We start from the raw sequence: 20,482 nt of genomic DNA, 5'->3' as shown, positions 1-20,482 counted from the left end.
GTGATTATTATTTAATGTCTATGGGTGTTTTGTTTTCATCTATGCTTGTATACCCTGTGGTGCCCACAGAGGCTAGAGCAAGCTATCAGATCCCCTGGAAATAGAGTTAAAAGACAGATTTGAGCTTAAACGTGGGTGCTGGTATTGTGGATCCAGAGGAAGATCAGTAAGTGCTCTAACAGCTGAGCCACGTCCCCAGCACCAAGATTGTCTTTCAGTGGAACCACTGCTAAAATTCCTTCCCTTAAGGGAATGTGTGTAACTCTTATTCTTTTCTTCTAAGTCCTAATGACAAGTCAAAGTAAATTTTACTTATGAGTTCATTGGTTTTATTTACAGAGAGACTATAAATAATAGTTTTTTTTAAATGGAGCATGAGTGGCTACAAAGCAGTCTCACTGCAAAGTTTTTACCAACGTGGATGGCTTCTGCATAACTACAAAGATAGAGGCCCCTTTCCTTTCCCTAGAAGAAGAGGTTCTCTAGCACCTCCCTGAGCTCCCACCCCAACGCCACTGCCTTTAGGGCAGAATTGAATGGAATTGATTGTGAGGAATGATTCAGTTGAGGGAATGCCAGCAGTCCACAGAATCTGTATTGATGAAGCTGCTGGGCTTGGAGGACAATGCTGCACAATGTAAGCAACTCAAGAAATGTAAGGAAAGGAATTCAGTTGGATAAGAAGAGTACCTGCATTGAGCAGGGGAACAGTCATGGTTCATAATAATTGATTCCATATCTCATTACAAGTAAGTTTTGAGGGGGCCAAAGAGTTGGCTTGGAGGTTAAGAGTGTTGCTTTCTTTTCCAGCAAACCTGTTGGCTTCCAAAAGCCACATTGCCCTCTTTTGTACTCTGTGTGTATCTCCCTCCCATACACATAAATGAAACAAAAACTTAAAATATGAAAATCAGGTATGGTTGGACATGCCTAAAATCTTCACTTTTGGAGAAGGCAAGGCAGAACGATTAAAAGTTCTAGGGCAGCTTGTGAAACATTTGACTGTCTCAAAACATCAGTTATTTAGGGCTTGATAGAGAGACACTTGTGCCAATTTGTTTATATACACATTGACATGCTGTATGTATGTCTCTCATCCTATTAATTTATGTAAGTGTTGGATCAGTTAAAATCACAAACCTAAAATTATTGGAATTTTAAAGTGTCAGTTTGGGTGTCAACTACAAGAACTTTCTACTAAAGGAACTTTCTGACATTTTCTCTAGATTTGATTCAGAACTGTGATAGTCAGTCCTGTTGGTTCGTTGTGGTGGTGGTGGTTTGGGAGTATTGGGCCTGGTAAGTGAGCTAGTCCCACTGTCCAATGCCTACAAAGCTTTGCTTAAGCCAACTACCTTTGTGAACCCAGGCTTATGCCCCTTAATATTTTTGAGTCCTTATCTTGCAGGCAGAGTTTTTCAGTGTTTCAACAGCTGCTCCCAAATCACAAGAAGGCTTAATATTAATTATAAATTCATGGTTAATAGCTCTGGATTGTTACTAGATAACTCACACTAACCCATTTATATTAATCTATAGTTGCCATGTGGCATGAACTATCTGGCCTCTTGCACTCTCTGACTCTCTAGACTCTTAGACTCCACCCTTCTTCCCAGCATCCTTAGTCTGGTTTACTCACCTAATCTGTACAGTTATTGGCCAGTCTCAGCTTCTCTGTTAAACCAATCAAAAGCAACATATATTCACACAGTGTAAAGGAATATTCCACATATCTCGTTTGTGTGTGTAGGGGGGACAGTAGTAACACCATAAAGCACTGGCTCTAATGCAGGTGTGGGGTGGAACCCGGAGCTCTTGATAAAATACTGGGTCAAGATACCAGAGAAACCAATGAGACAGGTGTAAGATTGGGGGGGGGGGTGAGAATATGAAAATTCCCATTGGATCTAATGTTAGTAGTTGGTAAATTACGGGTTGGCAATCACTACTGTAATCACCATCCACTGTCCATCAAGTTGATGTGTAAGAAGACAGCAATTATCTCTGTGGACAACTTTGGTCCTTCAACTTGTATCACCCATAGAAGACCCTTCCTTTCCTAGGTTCACAAATACAGAATTCCTCAGCAGATTCATAGCAATCTGCAGACACAAGAAAACACTGCCTTCCACTTGAAATTACTTATTGGCTAGTTCTTAGCTGCTGCATGCCACGCCCCCACTGCTCGGTGTGTATGCATGCCTGTACTAGCCGATGAGCGGGGGAGCATTTCTCTGCTTTGATGTGAAGGAGCCAAGCCCAGGGACTAAGGTTATAGAGTGGTGTTCTTTTCTTGTGTACATGGTATTCATGGATTACATTTTTACTGGCAAGATTACAGTATACACTATATTTATTAACCAGTGAGGTGTTTTTTGTTTTGCTTTTTAAATTTTTTTTTTTTTAATTTATTTCCAAGGCAGGGTTTCTCTGTGTAACAGCCCTGGCTGTCCTGGAATTTGCTTTGTAGACCAGAATGGCCTCAAACTCAAAGCTATCTGTCTATCTCTGCCTTTTAGGTTTTCCCATAGATTCTACTCTGTGTGGTGATGGTAGAGCGGGTTGGGAATATTTGTGTATGTACATATCAGGGTACTTCGTCTTTAAAAGTCTTGGTCACATGTTTCCTTGATATAATTTATGCAAGGGGATTACCAGTTAAAGGCCAGGCTGGGCTGGCTAGCTAGAGAGACTCTACTCTGTCTTAAAAGTACAACTGCACGCAGAAAGGCTGCCTATTCTATCTTTCTTCGAGACCATTTGTGTAAGAGCAGGGAAGGGAATAACCTGGGAAGGCCTTTTCGCAGACACCCAAAAATACCAAGGTTAGTATCTTAGCTGGTCTCTGAGAGCTTTTAAGTGCCCAGCTGGGAATGATCTTTCTCTAGGTTCAGTTACAAGTTGCTTCCCAGTACTGATAGACTAGGCGTATTTGGGAATTGGCAGCATGTTGACACAGCTAAAGATGGATGACTTCTAAATCAGAGAGATGTTTAGGCTTGCACAATGAGGAGAGGAATTAAGCTTTTTCAAAGACCCTCCCCCCCTATAAGCACAATTTTGCCTTGGCAGAATTTTCCGAGTCCAATAGTAGGGAAATGCACTTCGTGTCAACTAGGTACTTTCGCATTTTAACAATTCAGTAATATATTTCCGTTCTCTCACTACCTGCTTCATCTTGGTCCCTACTTGCAGGCCTTTCTCCCTCTACTTCCTGAGAAATCCTATACTTTTTCTTCTGACACACCTTGCCTTGTGCAGAATAGTTTTGAAAAGAGCTACAAAGTATATTTTCCTTGTAGTATTATTTTCATCTTTATTGGAGTGGTTTATTTCTATATGCGATGGTTGGTACTTTAGGGAAGACAGGAGCTGAGGGGATAGTCCAGTGTTTGCTTCACTCTGGTCTTGAAGGACTCATTAAAACTATTTGAGGCTGGGATGAAAGATGCCTTCCTTTCCTTGAGTAGATATGCAGAGCCAAATGACTGCTTTCTGTTGAGAGGACCTCTGGTATCTTTGGGCCTGCAGTCTTCCTCGGAAGTTTAACATGCACAGAGAAAGACTGGCTTTGTGGTTTGGTTTCATGCCTGCATACAAGCGAATGGGCTGAAGTAGAGATGTGTTTAGAATGGAGCTGTACAGAAGAAAGTCTCTCAGCTCTTCAGCGTTGCTGAAGACATGGGTGTTTTTATCTTGAGCCCTGCTTAGGAATTTGGTCTTGTGCAGATGTTTCTTTAATAAAAGTCAGAAATCATAACAGCATTCATGCACATGACAGCAGTGACCTCACTGGTGAAGAGAAGGACTTGTGCTTTCGTCACACTCCAGTCCCACAATAGAGTTTGTTGTGGTTGACCTTTGCTGAAAGCCTTGCTTAACTCATGGAGCTGGGTTCTCTGGAAATGAGCTTTAAGGTATCAAGATCTCAATGAAGGTTCAACGGCTGAGATATTACTTGATGCCCAATTTGTGTCTCATTGAATGTCATTTTTTTCTCATCTGAAGTTTTTCAGTTTCTGGTGTGAGTTCTAGTCAGGAAACGTTTTTACGGGACCTGTCAGTGAAACTGTGGCTACCCAAGGTTGGCATGGTTGCTGCTGTGTGCAGATGTGATCCTCATGCCTATAGTAGTCCTTTTTTATATCATTTCTTTCCATAGATTCAATTCTTTATGGTCTCAAAATACTGGAAATTCTACAATTGTGAAATGTATGAGTTTTAAATGCTGTTTGCATTCCATATATTGTGTGGATGCTCAGCAGTTTTCTTTCTGTTAGTATTAGTTTGGTTTTCTGTTAGTATTAGGTTGTTGTCCAACTTAGCGCCATACATATATATGTGTGTATATATATATATATAAATATATTATTGCCACCTCAGTTGTTAATTGCGAGGCCCATGTTGCAGTAGAAGAGTGGTGGTGTGGCAGTTGAAGATGCCAGTGATTAGTCTTGAGTAAAGAAACACCTAGTGTGCTTACCTTTTTGAAGTTGTACAAGGAAAAAAACAGAACACTGTAGTTCTCATCAAGTTTAGCAAAATCCCTGACTTCTGGCATCCACTGGGTTTCTTGGAAATGTCCCCATAGCATGGGGAACAGGGATCACAACTCTCTTTAGTCTACGGACTTGCCTGGAAGATGGAGTATTGTAAGTAGTTTTCCAGAACTGACCCCTGCTCAACTCTGCACAAAACTCACCCCACAGTTTTGTTTCTTCTAATAATCCTGTTAGATTTTGCTTTCTGACCTTAAAGGATGGCCCTGTATACAACCTTAAGCCTTAGCAAGAATGAAAAGTGGTTGAAATTTTGGCCATGCTCAGAAGCGATTTTCCACGCCATCTCTCTGTGTTGCTTACATTTCCCAATTGATGTGGGAGTCTTCTGTTTTGTGTTGATTTCATTGGTTAAAAAAAAGAAACTGCCTTGACCCTTTAATAGGACAGAAAATTAGGTAAGCGGAGAAGACAGAACAGAATGCTGGGAGAAAGAAGCCTAGTCAGTCAGTCGCCATGATTCTCTGACACCAGACGGATGTAGGCTAGAATCCTTCCTGGTATGTCACCACTTCGTGGTGCTACACCGATTATTAGCAATGGGTTAATCGAGATGTGAGAATTAGCCAGTAAGAGGCTGGAACTAATGGGCCAGGCAGTGTTTAAAAGAATACAGTTTCCGTGTAATTATTTCGGGTAAAGCTAGCTGTGTGGGAGCTGGGCTGCATGAAGCGGCCCGCAGCTCCTCACTACACCCAATACTGCCATTTTCTTTTATTTTTATGTAAATAATTATGCCACTGATACTTCTTATGGTTGTTGTGCCAGCTGCCAGTGACATGGTTCCTTACTGGAGATGCTGGGTCTGCTGTATCTAGAGAACTCCCATTTCCTAGTGGGAGAATGTTGTTCTCCAGACAAAACACAAATAGGGATTTTATAAGGGGGTTGAGGAGGATTGCTGGAATGTGGGAGCTGTGACTGATTCTTCAGTTGCAATCACCTGTTTCTCACCATGCATCTGTAACCCCAACCCTTTTACAAATGTAGGAAGAAATGTCATGTGAATGGTTGTTGGAGACCAGCTTTGACGAGGATACCCCTTACCAGCGTAGGGGCGTATAGATTAGATTAGAAAAATAAGTAAGGAGAACGAAGTGAGTGAAAATAATAAAACAGAAACAGGATAGTGCTGTGGGGGAATTCCAGTGAATACTGAAATCACCCGTGTTTAATTCCCATTGGCTTAAAATACTCCACCCCAAAAGGTAGTGATAAGACCAAAAAAAAAAAAGCAAAACAAAACAGTGCATTAACGTGATACAAGGAAATGAACAGACCAGTTGAAGATTTCAGGCTGTTTGTTTGTTTGTTCTGTTTTGATTTTTCCAAGACAGTTTCTCTGTGAAATAGTCCTGGCTGTCTTGGAATTCACTTTGTCGATTCGATTGGCCTCTAGCTCACTTTTTTTTTTTAAATAAGCCCTATTTATTTTACTTTTTTGTATATGCGTTGGTATTTTGCCTGTATAAATTTTTTTTATTGTATATGCATTGATATTTTGCATGTATATCTGTGTGAGAGTGTCTAATTCCCTGGAACTAGAGATGTAGTGAGCTGCCATGTGGGTGTGGGGAATGGAACCTGTGTCTTCTGGAAGAGCAGCCAGTGCTCTTAACCACCAAGCCATCTCTCCAGTCCCACGTGGGCTACATTCTTAGTTAAACATTTTGTTGCTAGAACAAGACAAGTAATGCTCACGCTCCAGGCCAAAACATTCAGTAGGCAAACCACTCCTTGGGTGGTGGAATCCATTGTTATCTCCCTAAGGGAGTATTTAGTTGGATCCTTAGACTTCTGTTTGAGGTAGAGACATCTACTTCTCAATACTTGAAATACAAGGGCTGGCTATTAGCCACACCTGTTGACAATAATCATGAGAGAGCAGAACTCTCCAATCTAAATCTGGGCGAGGTAAAACAGACAATAGCCTTCAGACAACCAGGAAATAGGATCACATTTTTTGGGCTTCCACAAATGATAAAGTAATCTTTTGACATGGAAATAGCAGAATAGAAAACTACGTAGGTGTTTTTTTGTACCTAGATACTTTGGTATTTGGAACTTGGTACTTAGCCTAAATAATAAACTTTTAAAATTTTTATTAGACAGTTTCTATCAAGGCCCCCAAATAAACTATTACCTTAAATTTATTGGCACTATGTAACATAGCTGGGTTGTATAATCGCCTCTTTTCATGCATATCAGGGAACAGTGCTATGCATTTCAGCTTTTTCTTTTTTTTTTTTTTTTCTTCCCTTTTTTTAAATCAGAAAAAGCCCTGTAGGGTCTGGAGAGGTGGCTCACCAGTTGAGAGCACTAACTTCTTTTTTCTGTTGTACCCAGGTTCAATTCCCAGCACCCACATGGCATCTGACAGCTGTTTATAACTTCAGTTTCAGGGGAATTTAATAACCTCTTTTGGCCTCCTCCATGGATACTATATTCGCATGTAGGCTGAAACTGCTCGCTAGTTTCCTGGCCACCTGGATGTGAATAATCACACAGAAACTATATTAATTATAACACTGTTTCCAGTATCTTAGACACATTTCTTGCTAACTCTTACATCTGAATTAACCTATTTCTATTAATCTGTTTATTGCCTTGGGATTGTGGCCTACTAGTAAGGAGCTGTCTGGCGACTGGAGTCTCTCCTTTGGCAGCTATGTGGTGTCTCCTCAACTCGATCTATTTTCTCTCTATATCTCTGTTCGGATTTCCTGCCTAGCTTTACTCTACTAAGCCATTGGCAGAAACAGCTTCTTTAATAACCAATGGTAATAAAACATATTCATAGCATACACAGAGGAAAACCTCATTATTCATGTGTACACAGACACACACATGTAAAATAAAAGGAAAGGTTCTTATTATTATATTCTTTTTTATTTTATATTTTTTATTGTCAATACAAGTTGCAATGGAATTGGTGGGATAAGAAGATATTTCTGTGTTCACGTTCAGGCTTCTGTAAACAGCGCATAGGTCATTTTCAGGAACTAGATGTTATTGAAGGTTCTAAAAAATTGGCCAATAGCAGGTAATGCTGCTATAATTCAGAATTTCTTTTTAGCAAAGTTACAATCGACATCTTTTGTGCTTTGTGTCCCGGCTTCAACATTTTCAGTAGGTAATGAAAATGTCAGGGATATGTTTTCTGTTCCTTTAAATATATATACCCGATTTCTTTTAAAGTAAACATTGAAAATGAATGTGAAAGAAGCATTGGCCTGCTCTGCTTGCTGTCGGGGCCTAGTTAGTGTTGTGAGCAACATTTCCTTTGTGTTTTCCGTCTGTCTGTGCTGTGTGCAGTTCTGTTTCTGCAGTGCTGAGTGAGGTGAAGGCCAGGGCTTCCTGCACCATTTTACCATTGATTCCACCCCAGCCCTGTACTGGACTTTAGAGTCACCTATTACATTATTGCGTTCTTTTGGGAAGTTTCTGTGCAGTTGACTTTTCATTCAGCCTTTTAGGACTCTATTGACAAAAAAAGAATGAGCTGTGTTGTGGGACTATAGCCCCCCCCCCCCCCCCCATTTTTTTCTTGACCCTGGAAATGGCATTCTCACCTCACAAGGTCATTCATTCCCTTTCCTTCCCAGCTATTCTCTTTGCTGGAAGATGGCTGCCAGGGGATTTTGGGCAGCTTGCAGTTTGGTTTTGAATAACCGAAAATTGAAAAACTAGCTAGGGTTTTTGCTGAAATGATATTTTTAAAGCTACATTGGCAATCCCATCTCGAGTGTGAGTAGTAGAAAGGCAAATGAACATTTTCACTGGCACAGCTCAGCTTTTAAAACAGTGAACTTCGGATAATTTGCTAACACCTTGTACCTACCATAATATAGTAAGAGTTTCTTTAGCCAGATCCTGTCTAGACCCTTCTATGAGCTGTTCTTTTGACTCTTATCCTTATTTGCTCTCTTTCCCTTTAAGATTTATTTAGTTCTCTTTGAACTTTTCATGAAATCTTTAGCTTTGTTGAGGAGAATGTTTGTAAGCCAGTGCTGCCTTTGAAGTTGGATCCTTGATAAGAGAAGGTCCTGCACTTAGGTTGGTGGGATGTGCTGCTTTGCCTAGAGGGCACACAAAAACTGACACAAACCGATGTGTAGGTGACCTGTGGCATTCGTGATGGACAAAAAGACTTTGTTGCTACTTTGTCAGCTAATAATGATTCCTCTCTTTTGGGGCACAGTTGCTTTCCAGAAAGAACCCAAAGGAACTTAGTGTCACATTTTTGTCTTCATGATGAGTGACATTTGTGGCTCTAGGCAGGCTTTGACATTTTGGGTTATAAGATTCATTACTTTGTATATCGCATATATGGGATGCTGCTATCACCTGTCTTGAAATTTCGTTTGCCAGTAAATGCTTGATGAAGCTGTGCTAGTTCTTACGTATTCACTGCTAACTTTTGACATTCTTTTCTCATTCTATTCTTCCCAAGAATAATAACCCCTCCTTGTTGTCTCTCATGCCTTTATAAAAGTAGTTAGAGTGTTCCTGAGGAGGCTAGGAGTGACTGAGTCTTCAGAAGAAGGATATTGATACTATCACCATTATTTTAAAAGTTAAGAATTGCATTGTTTTCGGACTCCTCCACTTTTTGTAGTGCTATGATGTTTTCTGTTCTAAAACTGACCGTGATTCTGTTTTGTCACCTGGCAACTAGGAAATACACCTTTAGTAGTTTTAGCCACTAGGCACTGGCAACTGATCAGTCCTTCTCAGCTAGAACTTGGTAGAAAGGGAATATCACCTATTCAGGGGATTATCTCCATAACCAGCCCTTGTTTGAGCAGAGAGGCATTGCTTAGAAATAGGCAGAACCTAATCTGTCACCCTGTTGTCCTGATTTTTTTTTCTTAGATGTGTATTGAGACAGGGTCTTTGATGTGTAACCCAGGCTGCTTTGCAGGACAGTCTTGCAGCAGCCTTAGCATTTGGATTACAGCTATGAGTTGTTCTGCCTGACTTATTTATTTTAATACTTTGAGGAAAACCAAGACTCACATTGATAAAAATGTAGTTAGTTGAGCCAAACTCCAAGTTGTGACTTTTCCTGGTGTCTGCTGGACCAAGCCAAACCTTTTAAGGAGTCCCTGCGAGGGATTTCCCAATAGAAATTTCTCTCAGACAAATCTGTCTATAGCAAATGTTGACTCTGAATAGCACTTTATATAATTTGATTAAGTTAAAGGCTGCAAATATTTAATATCCTGTGGGTTTTTTAAAAAGATTTATTTATTATGTATACAGTGTTCTGCCTGCATATATGCCTTTAGACCAGAAGAACGCACCAGATCTCATTACGGATGGTTGTAAGCCACTGTGTAGTTGCCATGTCCCTTTTAACTGCTGACCCATCTTTCCAGCCCCATACCCTGCATTTTTTATAAACACAAAGCACTTTATCTCTTTATAGGTAAAGTGTCTATATTGTGTCCTGTCCCTTTCTCTCCTCTTGTATGCACCCAACCCCCAGCCCCACCCCAAGTTTGTGAATCAGCATGTCTATGTCTTAAGAAATCCTGCCCCCCCCCCCCCCCCCCAAGAGACTTCTGTGCAGCAAAACCCTTTTTCTGGAGCCAAGTGATCTCTCCTCCATCATTGTGTTGTGTTGTCAAACTGCTGATTCGGTCTTGGCAACAGGCATGAGACGATGCCTGTAGGAATATCAGCTGTGACTAGGTTGCACATTGGGGGTGAAGTGGTATTTTCTGGTCTCTGAGTTCATTTGAGGATGTATTTATATTTTCTGTACCACAAAGGACATTATAGCCACCCTGTGTGTTTTGCCCACCACGACACTAGCATTTGAATTTGATGGGCATCTTGCCCTGGTAGATGGTGTCTCCTGTCCCCAAATCTCTCTCTAGTGCACATATATGAGCACACTGTTGTTTCTGTGAGCAGCTGCCAGGTTTGTAGTGTGTGTGTATGTCTAGGCGTAGAATATTGTGGGTAATTATTTTGAGGATGGAAACATAGGATTTCTTTTTTTTTTCCCTATTTGAATAAGCCTTTCACCAAGTTGGCAAAATGTCAGGGCCAGCTCCCACACTGCTGCAAAGAGTAGAGCCATGCTGGTCATTTTGTATTTGCCAAGTGCGGTCTCTAATCTTTGATTGAACAGACCTCCTTCTACCTTCTTTACCCTGTGCTTAGAATTGGGGTGCAGTCTAAAGAAGTGTATTTACAGGCTTACAAGGTTAATATTGGAAAATTAACTTTTAACAAGGTATCAGCTCTGCACAGACTGAACTATTTATGGCTTCCCATCCCTCATTGTGTGCACACACTTTGCTTTGGAGACTGTTAGAAATTTCAGTGTAATTCAGCTAACCTGGGATTGGCTATTTTTGCTATAGTATGTATTGCCCTAAAGTAGATGGTGACACAGCAGAGTAAGGTAATCATGTACCATAGGTGGATGAACAGACCTAGAAAGAGTACTCCCCCCTCATGTGAGGCTCCTTATGGAAAGCTTCCTACTTAACTTTCAAATCCATCTTTGACAAAGGAAAAAGGAGAGAGAAGAGGTTAAAAAAAAAAACCCATATGTACATTTTGGCTCACCATGGACTTTATTTGTGAGCCTTTTCTCAATTTGCTAACTTTAAAAATAATAGCTGCCCACGTATTTACTGAACATAACTAGATCTGAAACCAACTAGAGCAGAGAAGTTCTGAGAGCTGCCTCCGCAACCCAGTGCTTGGGTGTACATGTCTGTTTTCATAACATGCTATGATACTCTTTTTTTAAATATCCTCAAGGATTTATAAAGAATTGGGGGTGTGCACATGTGTATGGAGTCCAGAGGTCAAATTCAAGTGTCTTTGTTGATGACTCTGTTTTACTTTTTTCAGACAGTTTCTCATTGAACTTGGAGGTCATTGATTGAGTTAGACTGGGGGTGGGGGCAAGGGCCCCAGGTGTTCTTATGTCTCTGCCTCTGTGAGTGCTGGCATCATAGACTGGACTTACAGCCCTCAGTCCATCTTTTACATGAACATGTTGGCTCAGTCTCAGGTCCGCTGGTGCAGTAGATGTTGACTGAGCCATCTACCTATCCTCCCTGCATTGTTTGGATTGGTCATGCCTCAGTCTTCTTCCTGGTAGGATTTTGGGTTTGTATTTTGACCTCAAGGGGAAGCAAACTTCTTTATCTGGCTGTTAGCAATACTACCTAATGCCAAATAAGAGGGAAACTGGAAACCCAGCTTGTTGCATGTAATTTCAGGAATGGGAGGGGAGGGGATTCTCTTCCCTGAAGTTGATGTGGCTTTATCAAGAAGTACAGGTCATGTGCACTCTAAATTGTAGGGCTCTTAGCTCACGTTCATAACAGGAACCTCTTCCTTGGCCTAAGAGACCATGTCTATGGATGGTTGTGTGGCACATGGTAGGCACCAAAAGAGTCACTCCCATACTTCATATGGCTCTGTCGTTGGGTGTTGGTGATGAACAATCTTTGGTCTATCTTTTTTGGATACAGTTCCAGTGGTTTGACCAGCTCCTTCACCTGGAGCAGGGCCTTGGGTCCTCCTCTATGACCCCTGCACCTGTGCATCTTAGTCTCCCGTGTCTATGCATTCAGGCAGTCTCTTAAGAACATACAGTCTGCTTTGCCCACTTGCTTAATTGTTTCCTAAATAAAGGAGTGGGGAGTTGTGTACTTAGGGCAGCGATATGGTAGTCTCCTGGTCCTTAAAAACAATTATGGAAGTCTTGTCTTACCTTCTTTCTGCATTGCTTTTTAGGATGACTGAATCTGACTTTTGAGATACAAATCACCCAGTTCCTTTTAAAAGTTAGCATGCTTCTGGGAACCATGGGAGAGGGTTGAAGGGGAGGGGAAAGGTAGGGAACACATAAAATGTATAGCTCAATAAAATCAATAATAAAATAAAAAGAACTTATTAAAAAAAGTTAGCATGCTTCTTATTTCTCCATCAGAAACACCAGACTTGGAGTGTTGTCTGCCTGTTCCATACATGACTTCATTCTTTTTCCTCTCTTGTCCTCCCCCCTGCCCCCGTACAGCTAGGGGGAGCTTATTAACACCCCTCTACACACCTAGGCTTTGAACACTTATTCCAAATACCAGGCATAAACACTAGCCTGGAGCTGTTTTGGGGACCATTTACGCACAGTCTTTTAATTCCAGCTTGCACACACTCACGCACCTCCATATACCAGTGAGGGTGTGTAGATCAAAGAACAGTTTCCGAGTCCTGTGGATTAGGCCTGTAATGAAAACACCTTAACCACTGAGCCATCTTAGTGGCTCTTACTGCGTGGTAAAGTTCACTCTGCCACTGAACTATATTTCCCAGTTATGACTAAATTCAGGATTATAGGTGGGTTACTTGTTTATTTGAGGCAGAGAGAAGTAAACTAGGTCTCGGGCACAATAAGGGAAGGAAATCATGTCTACTTGAGAAATAGTGGATGGAAACCTAGTACTGTTCAATGTGTGGCCTGAGGTCATTAGGACAGCTCGTCTCTTGTGCTAAAACCTTTCCCCCCTTGTTTTTGAGACATTCTGTAGTCTGTGCTAACATTGTCCTGATGGTCCTCCTGTCTCCATCTCTTTCCACACACAGTGTACACACATTTTATGCCTACACATAAAACAATAGTCCCTTAGACAGATTTACTGAGCAATAAAGCACGCAGTGGTTTATGAGAGTAAGAGAGAGATGTAGAGATTTAATTCCTAAGAGTTTGCTCGAGAGATTATCTTTAATTTCCTCCTGTATCATGGTTTTATTGCTGCATATGCAGGACTGTATCCTCCAGTCTCTGCTTAATATAGTTTTCTTTTGCTGTTGCAGGCCCAGGCTGCAAGCACAAAGAAAGTTTGCTCAATCCCAGCCGAATAGTCCCAGCACAACTCCAGTGAAGATAGTGGAGCCTTTGCTACCCCCGCCAGCTACTCAAATTTCTGACCTCTCTAAAAGGAAGCCTAAGACAGAAGACTTCCTTACCTTTCTCTGCCTTCGAGGTAAGCTTGCAGTACAGATGATATCACAGTGTTATCCTCATTTCTCTGTTTGATTTGAGGGTAGGTTCTTGTTGTTTTGTAAAGGTAGGCCCTCACTATGTAACCCTTGCTGAATTCTGTGTATATGAGGCTGGCTTTGAATTTGTAGAGATCTGCCTGCCTCCACCTTCTGAGTTCTGGAGTTAAAAAGATGCGTGGCACCATTCCCGGTTATCCAGTTTTTTGCTTATTTTCTTCTTTATGCGTATGTGTGCGTGCCTGTGCGTGTAAATGCCATATATTTTGTTCATTTTCTTAAAAAATATTTATTGTATATTCAGTGTTCTGCCTGCATGTATGCCTGAAGGCCAGAAGAGGGCACCAGGTCTTATTATAGATGTTTGTGAGCCACCATGTGGTTGCTGGGAATTGAACTCAGGAGCAGCCAGTGACCTTAGCCTCTGAGCCATTTCTCCAGCCTCCACATATGATTTCTTCTGCTTTTTTTGTGTGCGTATTTAGGTGTTTTGCTTGCGCTCATGCAAGTGTACCACATATATGTAGTACTTGAGGCACCTGGGACTGGAGTTATAGATGGTTGTAACCTAATGTGTGGGTACTGGGTCTTGAACCCAGGTCCTCTGCAAGAATAGCCTATGTTCTAACCCCTGAGCCACTTTTTGTGTTTTTGATAGAGAATGTCGGACTCTGTCTGGCATACCTGGATTTGATGATGCTATCTAGACCTGCCTCAAAGCCTCAGAAGCTTTTTTTGTTTTTGTTTTTTAATTATTTTTTTAAACTTAGCTTTCTGAGTTTTGGGATTAACAGTATGAGCTACCACAACCAGCTAGGAAAATGATTTTGGTGTTAAGATAATGGAAATTTGCTTTGTCATCATGGAGTTTATGTGAATCTTAACAAGAAAGAACTGTAATTAGGCATTGAAGATGGGTAAGAATCAAGGATTGTCTGAGCAACAGTAAGTAGAGCAGAGTGTGTTTGTCTGCATGTACCATATTTTTCTGTATGTGAATTGTTTTAAAAATTCTATCTCCTCTATTGTAAGTGGTTGGGGGTGGGGTATGTAATAATAACACTTGAATAAAATTTTACCATGCACACAGCCTTGAGATTTCAGTATTAACCTTTTATATAGCCAGTCGCATTTTTAGCAAAGCTCTAAATAAGTGAGCCCCGGACCAATGACTGTTTTCCTCTACCTACAGAACCAGGCAACTAAAACATTTTGCTTTTTCTTAGCTGGCTTACCATGTGGATTTTTATTATATTCCTTTTCTATTTTTCTTACAGGTTTTCATCTCAGCTATTAAAAGTTAGTTTTCAAAGTCTTTTCTTTTAGACAGATTTCTCATAAGTTTCTTTGTTGAATTATTTAAGCCCTAGAGGATAGATATTGTACCCTGCCTATCCTGATCCTCGGTGGACCCTACTGTTATTTTATAATGTAATGGCTTTGGGTATGGAAAACTTGTATTTTGTAGCATATGGGGCTGTGTAGATGATGTGCTTCTTCAATAATTATTTGAATTGGAGTTTTAAGGTACAAAAGTTGTTAAACTTTTTATTATGTCATGAAAGTATATCTCATTCTTTTTTTAAAAGTAACTATATACCTTCTGTGTTAAGTATTGTGGAAATTATGAAATTTGTTTAATTCTGGATTCACAGTGTGATATGTTTATGTCAACCTCTATGCAATCTGTAGCATTTTTAGGCACACAACAGTTTGGAAACCTTTTATTTTTCTTAGTCTGCTTGCCTGTTTGCTTGCTTTCTGTCTTTCTTCCTTTGAAGAATGTAGACAGCCATCTGTAGATGACAGTGTGGGAGAAATTGGTCTCACTTTTTCAAAATCCCACGCTTCCTTCCCCTGTGCATATATGAGCCCGTGTGCTAAGCACACACTCTCAGGTACCCTCAAAGAATAGATACCCTTGTATATTTTCTGAGAATGTAGTTCCAGGTTATGTGAGCTGCCCAATGTAGGTGGTGTACAGCAAATTGATCTGGGGGATAGGAAGTATCTAGACATGTCTCCAGCCCCCAACATTTGGAAAATTATTAATTTTTAAAGAGGAATGTCAGGGATAAATAAAATACATGGAAGGAATATTTTTGACTGAAGACTTGAGTCATTTCTACAGGTTTCAGGTATTTTCCTGAATAGTTTGGAATATTGACTAAGTGATGGGGCCACAGGAAAGCCAATGATTAGAGTTCTTTAAACCTTGTTTGTTTTCCATCATTGGTAACACTAGAGCCAAAGAGCTCTCTAGAAAACTCCTTTAAGGATAAGGATTGCTGTAGTTAGTGTCCATACAACCTAGTGATTTGGGTTAGCTTCAGTGCACTGTGATACTGTCAGCCAAACTAGCAGGGCTTCTCTTTCCTCTCCTACTTTATGTCACACCCTAGAACTTAAAGAAGCAGGGTGGAATGAATACTGAAGCAGGACCTGAAATGTTTGCCCTGCTGTTGTTCATTATCTTTAAATAACTGCTCTGAAGGGGAGCACGTTTCTTGCCAGAGGCATAATTTGTATCTTCCAAGGGTGCGCTTGGGGAAAGATCCTTGTATGTATGCTGCAGGAGGCAATGCAGTACCGTGGCTGCCTTTCCTGTCACGAATCTCGTTATTCTTAATGAGTTCTGTCTTCCTGTCTTTGTTCTGACCATAATTATTAAGAGATTTAAAAGAGCTTAATGTTGCAGAGCAATGGCGGGTTATTTACATTTTTCTTTTTATGGGGCACTACAAATGAGGAGGATTCCTGAAGGGGACTCATGAAACATAGACAGCACACAGTCCATTCTTATGACCATGGCTACCACAGTGCAGGCTCCCAGCTCTGCCCAGGGAAGGGGGAGTCTCTGGAGGTATGGGAGTGAAACCGCCACAACAATTAGGGGAAGGATTGACTACCATGCCCAGGCAACAGCAGTCTGAGGCCAGTGAGGGGCGTTACTAGCTCTCCCTCTACGGATGCTTGGGTATTGGATTGCTGATTTATTTAACCCCATTCAGCCTGTGGGTAATAGGGTTTCTGTAGTCAGAGTTGCTAGGGATTAAACTAAAACTAGTAGGTGTGAAATGGGTTCTAGTGACTGTCTGAGAGGCGGCCGTCCAGGTACATTTATTTGCTGTTTTATAGAGCTGCCAAGGAGGTCAGAGGATTAGATTGAGATCTGGGTAGTCTCAAAAGGATTCTCAGATAAACTGTCTAGGTAATGATTGGCAGCTCAGCAGTGGAGTTTTATATGTAGACAATGTCTATCCCTACCCAGAAGGTATACATTGTTGTGTCACTGGCCTTGGGTATTGAGGAGGAGAATTGTCAAAAGGGCAGTGCAAAAGTCTGGGGTGGTTTAAAAGGAAAGATCATATAATTAGAGTTAATTGCCTGCAAGAAAGGAATTAATCTCCCAATTGCAATGAGCATGGTGTTTGCTAATAGCAAACGTTCTTGAGGAAAATGGGAAAATACTCTTTGGGGAGGAAGACAGGCTGTCTTAGTGGTAAACGGGTTTTCAGGTCACTTTTGTGAGCTATTTCTTCTTAATTTTCGAGTACAGAATTCAGTATGCTTTGCTGGCTTCTGTGGTTAGCCTGCCAGCGTCTGCTTTCCCCAAGGCACTGTAGCACACATACTATAGTTTCTCTGCTAGTAATGAAGCAATCAGAAACCCCAGAGTTCTTGATCAGAGAAAGATGAATGTTTTTATGATTGCCCTGAGACCTTGACTTTGAGGCCAGGCTTCAGGCCAGCTGGCCTCCAACCAGGTTTGCCCTGCATGCAGGTAAAACAAACTCACTCCCACTGTCAGGTGGCTGGTCTGGCTTCAGTGGTATGTTCCAGAATACTGTCTTTCTCCTCAGTGTCTCACTTAGTGTTCCTTGAGCCTTTTGGAACTCTTTGAAGGAAAGTATATGGGAAGGAGGGGTTGGAATTCTATCAGTGCTTGTATTGTTGTTGTGGTACCCAGACACCTTGCTGGCTTAGTGCATTTCATACCACTGGTTCCTCTGAAGTTATTGTTGCCTTTGCCCTGCATGCAGAAAATGGCTTAGTGTCTCTTGAAATCTGAAAAAGCTTTGCATAAATCATAAATTCATGTTCAGACTTGATGGCTTATAGCAACTGGAAGTTCACAAGTCTAGGTTTCCTTATTTCCACTTCTCAGCTTGTGCTAGTTGTTTTTTGTGGCTAGGAGCTACTCAGGCTGTACACCATCATAGTAGCTACTGTGTGCTGTATGTATACTGTATACTGTATGTATACTGTACACCATTATAGTAGCTACTGTGTGCTGTATGTATACTGTATACTGTACACCATCATAGTAGCTACTGTGTGCTGTATGTATACTGTATGTATACTGTACACCATCATAGTAGCTACTGTGTGCTGTATGTATACTGTATGTATACTGTACACCATCATAGTAGCTACTGTGTGCTGTATGTATACTGTATACTGTACACCATCATAGTAGCTACTGTGTGCTGTATGTATACTGTATGTATACTGTACACCATCATAGTAGCTACTGTATGCTGTATGTATACTGTATACTGTATGTATACTGTACACCATCATAGCAGCTACTGTATGCTGTATGTATACTGTATACTGTATGTATACTGTACACCATCATAGCAGCTACTGTATGCTGTATGTATACTGTATACTGTATGTATACTGTACACATCATAGTAGCTACTGTATGCTGTATGTATACTGTATGTATTCTGTACACCATCATAGCAGCTACTGTATGCTGTATGTATACTGTATACTGTACACCATCATAGTAGCTACTGTGTGCTGTATGTATACTGTATACTGTATGTATACTGTACACCATCATAGTAGCTACTGTGTGCTGTATGTATACTGTATACTGTATGTATACTGTACACCATCATAGTAGCTACTGTGTGCTGTATGTATACTGTATACTGTATGTATACTGTACACCATCATAGTAGCTACTGTGCTGTATGTATACTGTATACTGTATGTATACTGTACACCATCATAGTAGCTACTGTATGCTGTGGTTTCTTCACACTGAGACACCCCAGACTTGTGGGAAAGAGAGAGAAAGAGATTGAGTTAGTTATTGATGACTGAACTTTATTGGTCAAAATGGTCCCTTTTGTGAGGCACGTCCCATCAATATTTCTCTATTTTTGTTTGTACTTGAAGCTACACTTGTACAGAGGGCATTGATGGACACGGTGCCCATTCTGAATGTCGAATCCTTTACCTTTCATTGACATGGCAGTATAATCCAGACTTCCAGTCAAGGAATTTGCTATGTTAGGGATTACATGGCCAGCACCAAGATGTCTAGGAAGTTGTCACCTCCCATGCTGTTGGTCTCAAATGAGTGAACAGGGCTATCTGCTCTACAGAAGCTTGGCTGCTTTTCTAACTTTGGAGATAGATCATTCTTCATGTTTGCAATCCTCTAGAGCCTGACTTGTTTACATCCCATTTGGGAAAGAAGATAGACTTGCCTATCCCCTCATTTATATAATAAGAATGTTCTATTTTTAAATTAAGTTAATTTAATCAGAGTAATGGTTGACTCACAAATTAGGTTAGAGAACAACTTGTGGAGAGCTTTTTCTTTTCTTTCTTTCAACCAGCATGGGTCCTGGGATGAAATTCAGGCAGCAGATATGTTTAGTCACTGAGCTACATCATCAGGCTGAATGACAAATTGTATAATTTATGAGTTATTTTTGAAGAAATAGCCTAATAGGGTTTTCCTGTGAGGTGTTCAGAGTGCCACTGCATGTATTGCCATACACCCTTGTGGTTGTATGTAGGCAGAATTTTCCTGTCCCTCAGCAGCTTAATATTAATTACAAATGCTAGGCCAATAGCTCAGGCTTGTTACTAAGTTGTTTTTAAAGTGTAAATTAATTTTTTATTTTGAAGACATGGTTTCTCTGTAGCTTTGGAACCTATAGACCAGGCTATCCTAGCATTCACAAAGCTCTGTCTCTGCCTCCTAAGTGTTTGGATTAAAGGCATGCTCCACCACCGTTTGGCAACCCATTTCTATTCATCTGTGTATTGCCACATGGCTCGCAGCTTTACCCGTCTTCCAGCATGTCTTGGTTCCCTTTGTGTCTGTCGGGCAACACCATACTCTGCCCCTTTTCCTCCCAGCATTCTTCTAGTCTGGCTTTCCTGCTTTAACTTTATTCTGTTCAGCTACTGACTAGTCATATTCTTTATTAAACCAGTCACAACAAAATATATTCACATAGTGATTCCACAACAGTCATAAGAGTAGTTTTGGATAAATATACTGTTCACACCTCATAATTGTCTTCCAGAACCAAGAGCCGGGTACCATAGAGACCATTTTCCTGATTGGCAAGTGGGTCTCTTTTCAATAAGGGATTGGCTTTCTTTTGGATAAAGCTGGTACCCCTAACATCACACAGACATACATACACTTGGTGTCTCCTATAACTTGATGAATTCCTTTTATATTGACGCAATTTAAAGTATAATTTCTTTTTGCTTTAGAAGTGATAGCAGTTCAGCATTGCCACAAATGGAGAGAAATCATGAACATAAATAAATCATAAGTAAATAAATCATCAGTAAAATATAAGCATGATTCCCTCTAAAGTAAAAGACTAGCATGTGGAAGATAGGTATATATGCCCATCTCCTCCATCCCTTGGGATTGTAGAAGCTGGCCTGGAAGGACCACCAGAGATTGAACATTCTGGTAGTTGCCTTATGTTCTTTTAAAGAACCTTCATCTTGGAGTTTCAGTGTATATGTAAAAGTCGAAGTGTGTAGAATGAGTCTGGCATGTATGTCATTGGATTCATGGAATAATGTTTGTAGCTGCTTTTGCTGTCTACAGCTTC

At 40.7% G+C, this 20,482-nt stretch overlaps 1 protein-coding gene across 3 annotated transcripts in view; it reads left to right on the top strand.

The window, feature by feature from the left end:
- Positions 1–20,482, top strand: part of Jarid2 (jumonji and AT-rich interaction domain containing 2) — a 190,070-nt gene that overhangs the window by 126,084 nt on the left and 43,504 nt on the right. For all 3 annotated transcript variants that reach the window (XM_075969774.1, XM_075969773.1, XM_075969772.1), the window contains one exon: positions 13,407–13,576. In XM_075969774.1, coding sequence (XP_075825889.1) covers positions 13,407–13,576 — 170 coding nt within the window. The remainder of the gene's footprint in view (positions 1–13,406; positions 13,577–20,482) is intronic.

The sequence above is a fragment of the Microtus pennsylvanicus genome, chromosome 4, assembly GCF_037038515.1.
Source record: "Microtus pennsylvanicus isolate mMicPen1 chromosome 4, mMicPen1.hap1, whole genome shotgun sequence".
Classification (NCBI taxonomy): domain Eukaryota; kingdom Metazoa; phylum Chordata; class Mammalia; order Rodentia; family Cricetidae; genus Microtus; species Microtus pennsylvanicus.
This window is presented reverse-complemented; position numbering and strand designations above follow the sequence as displayed.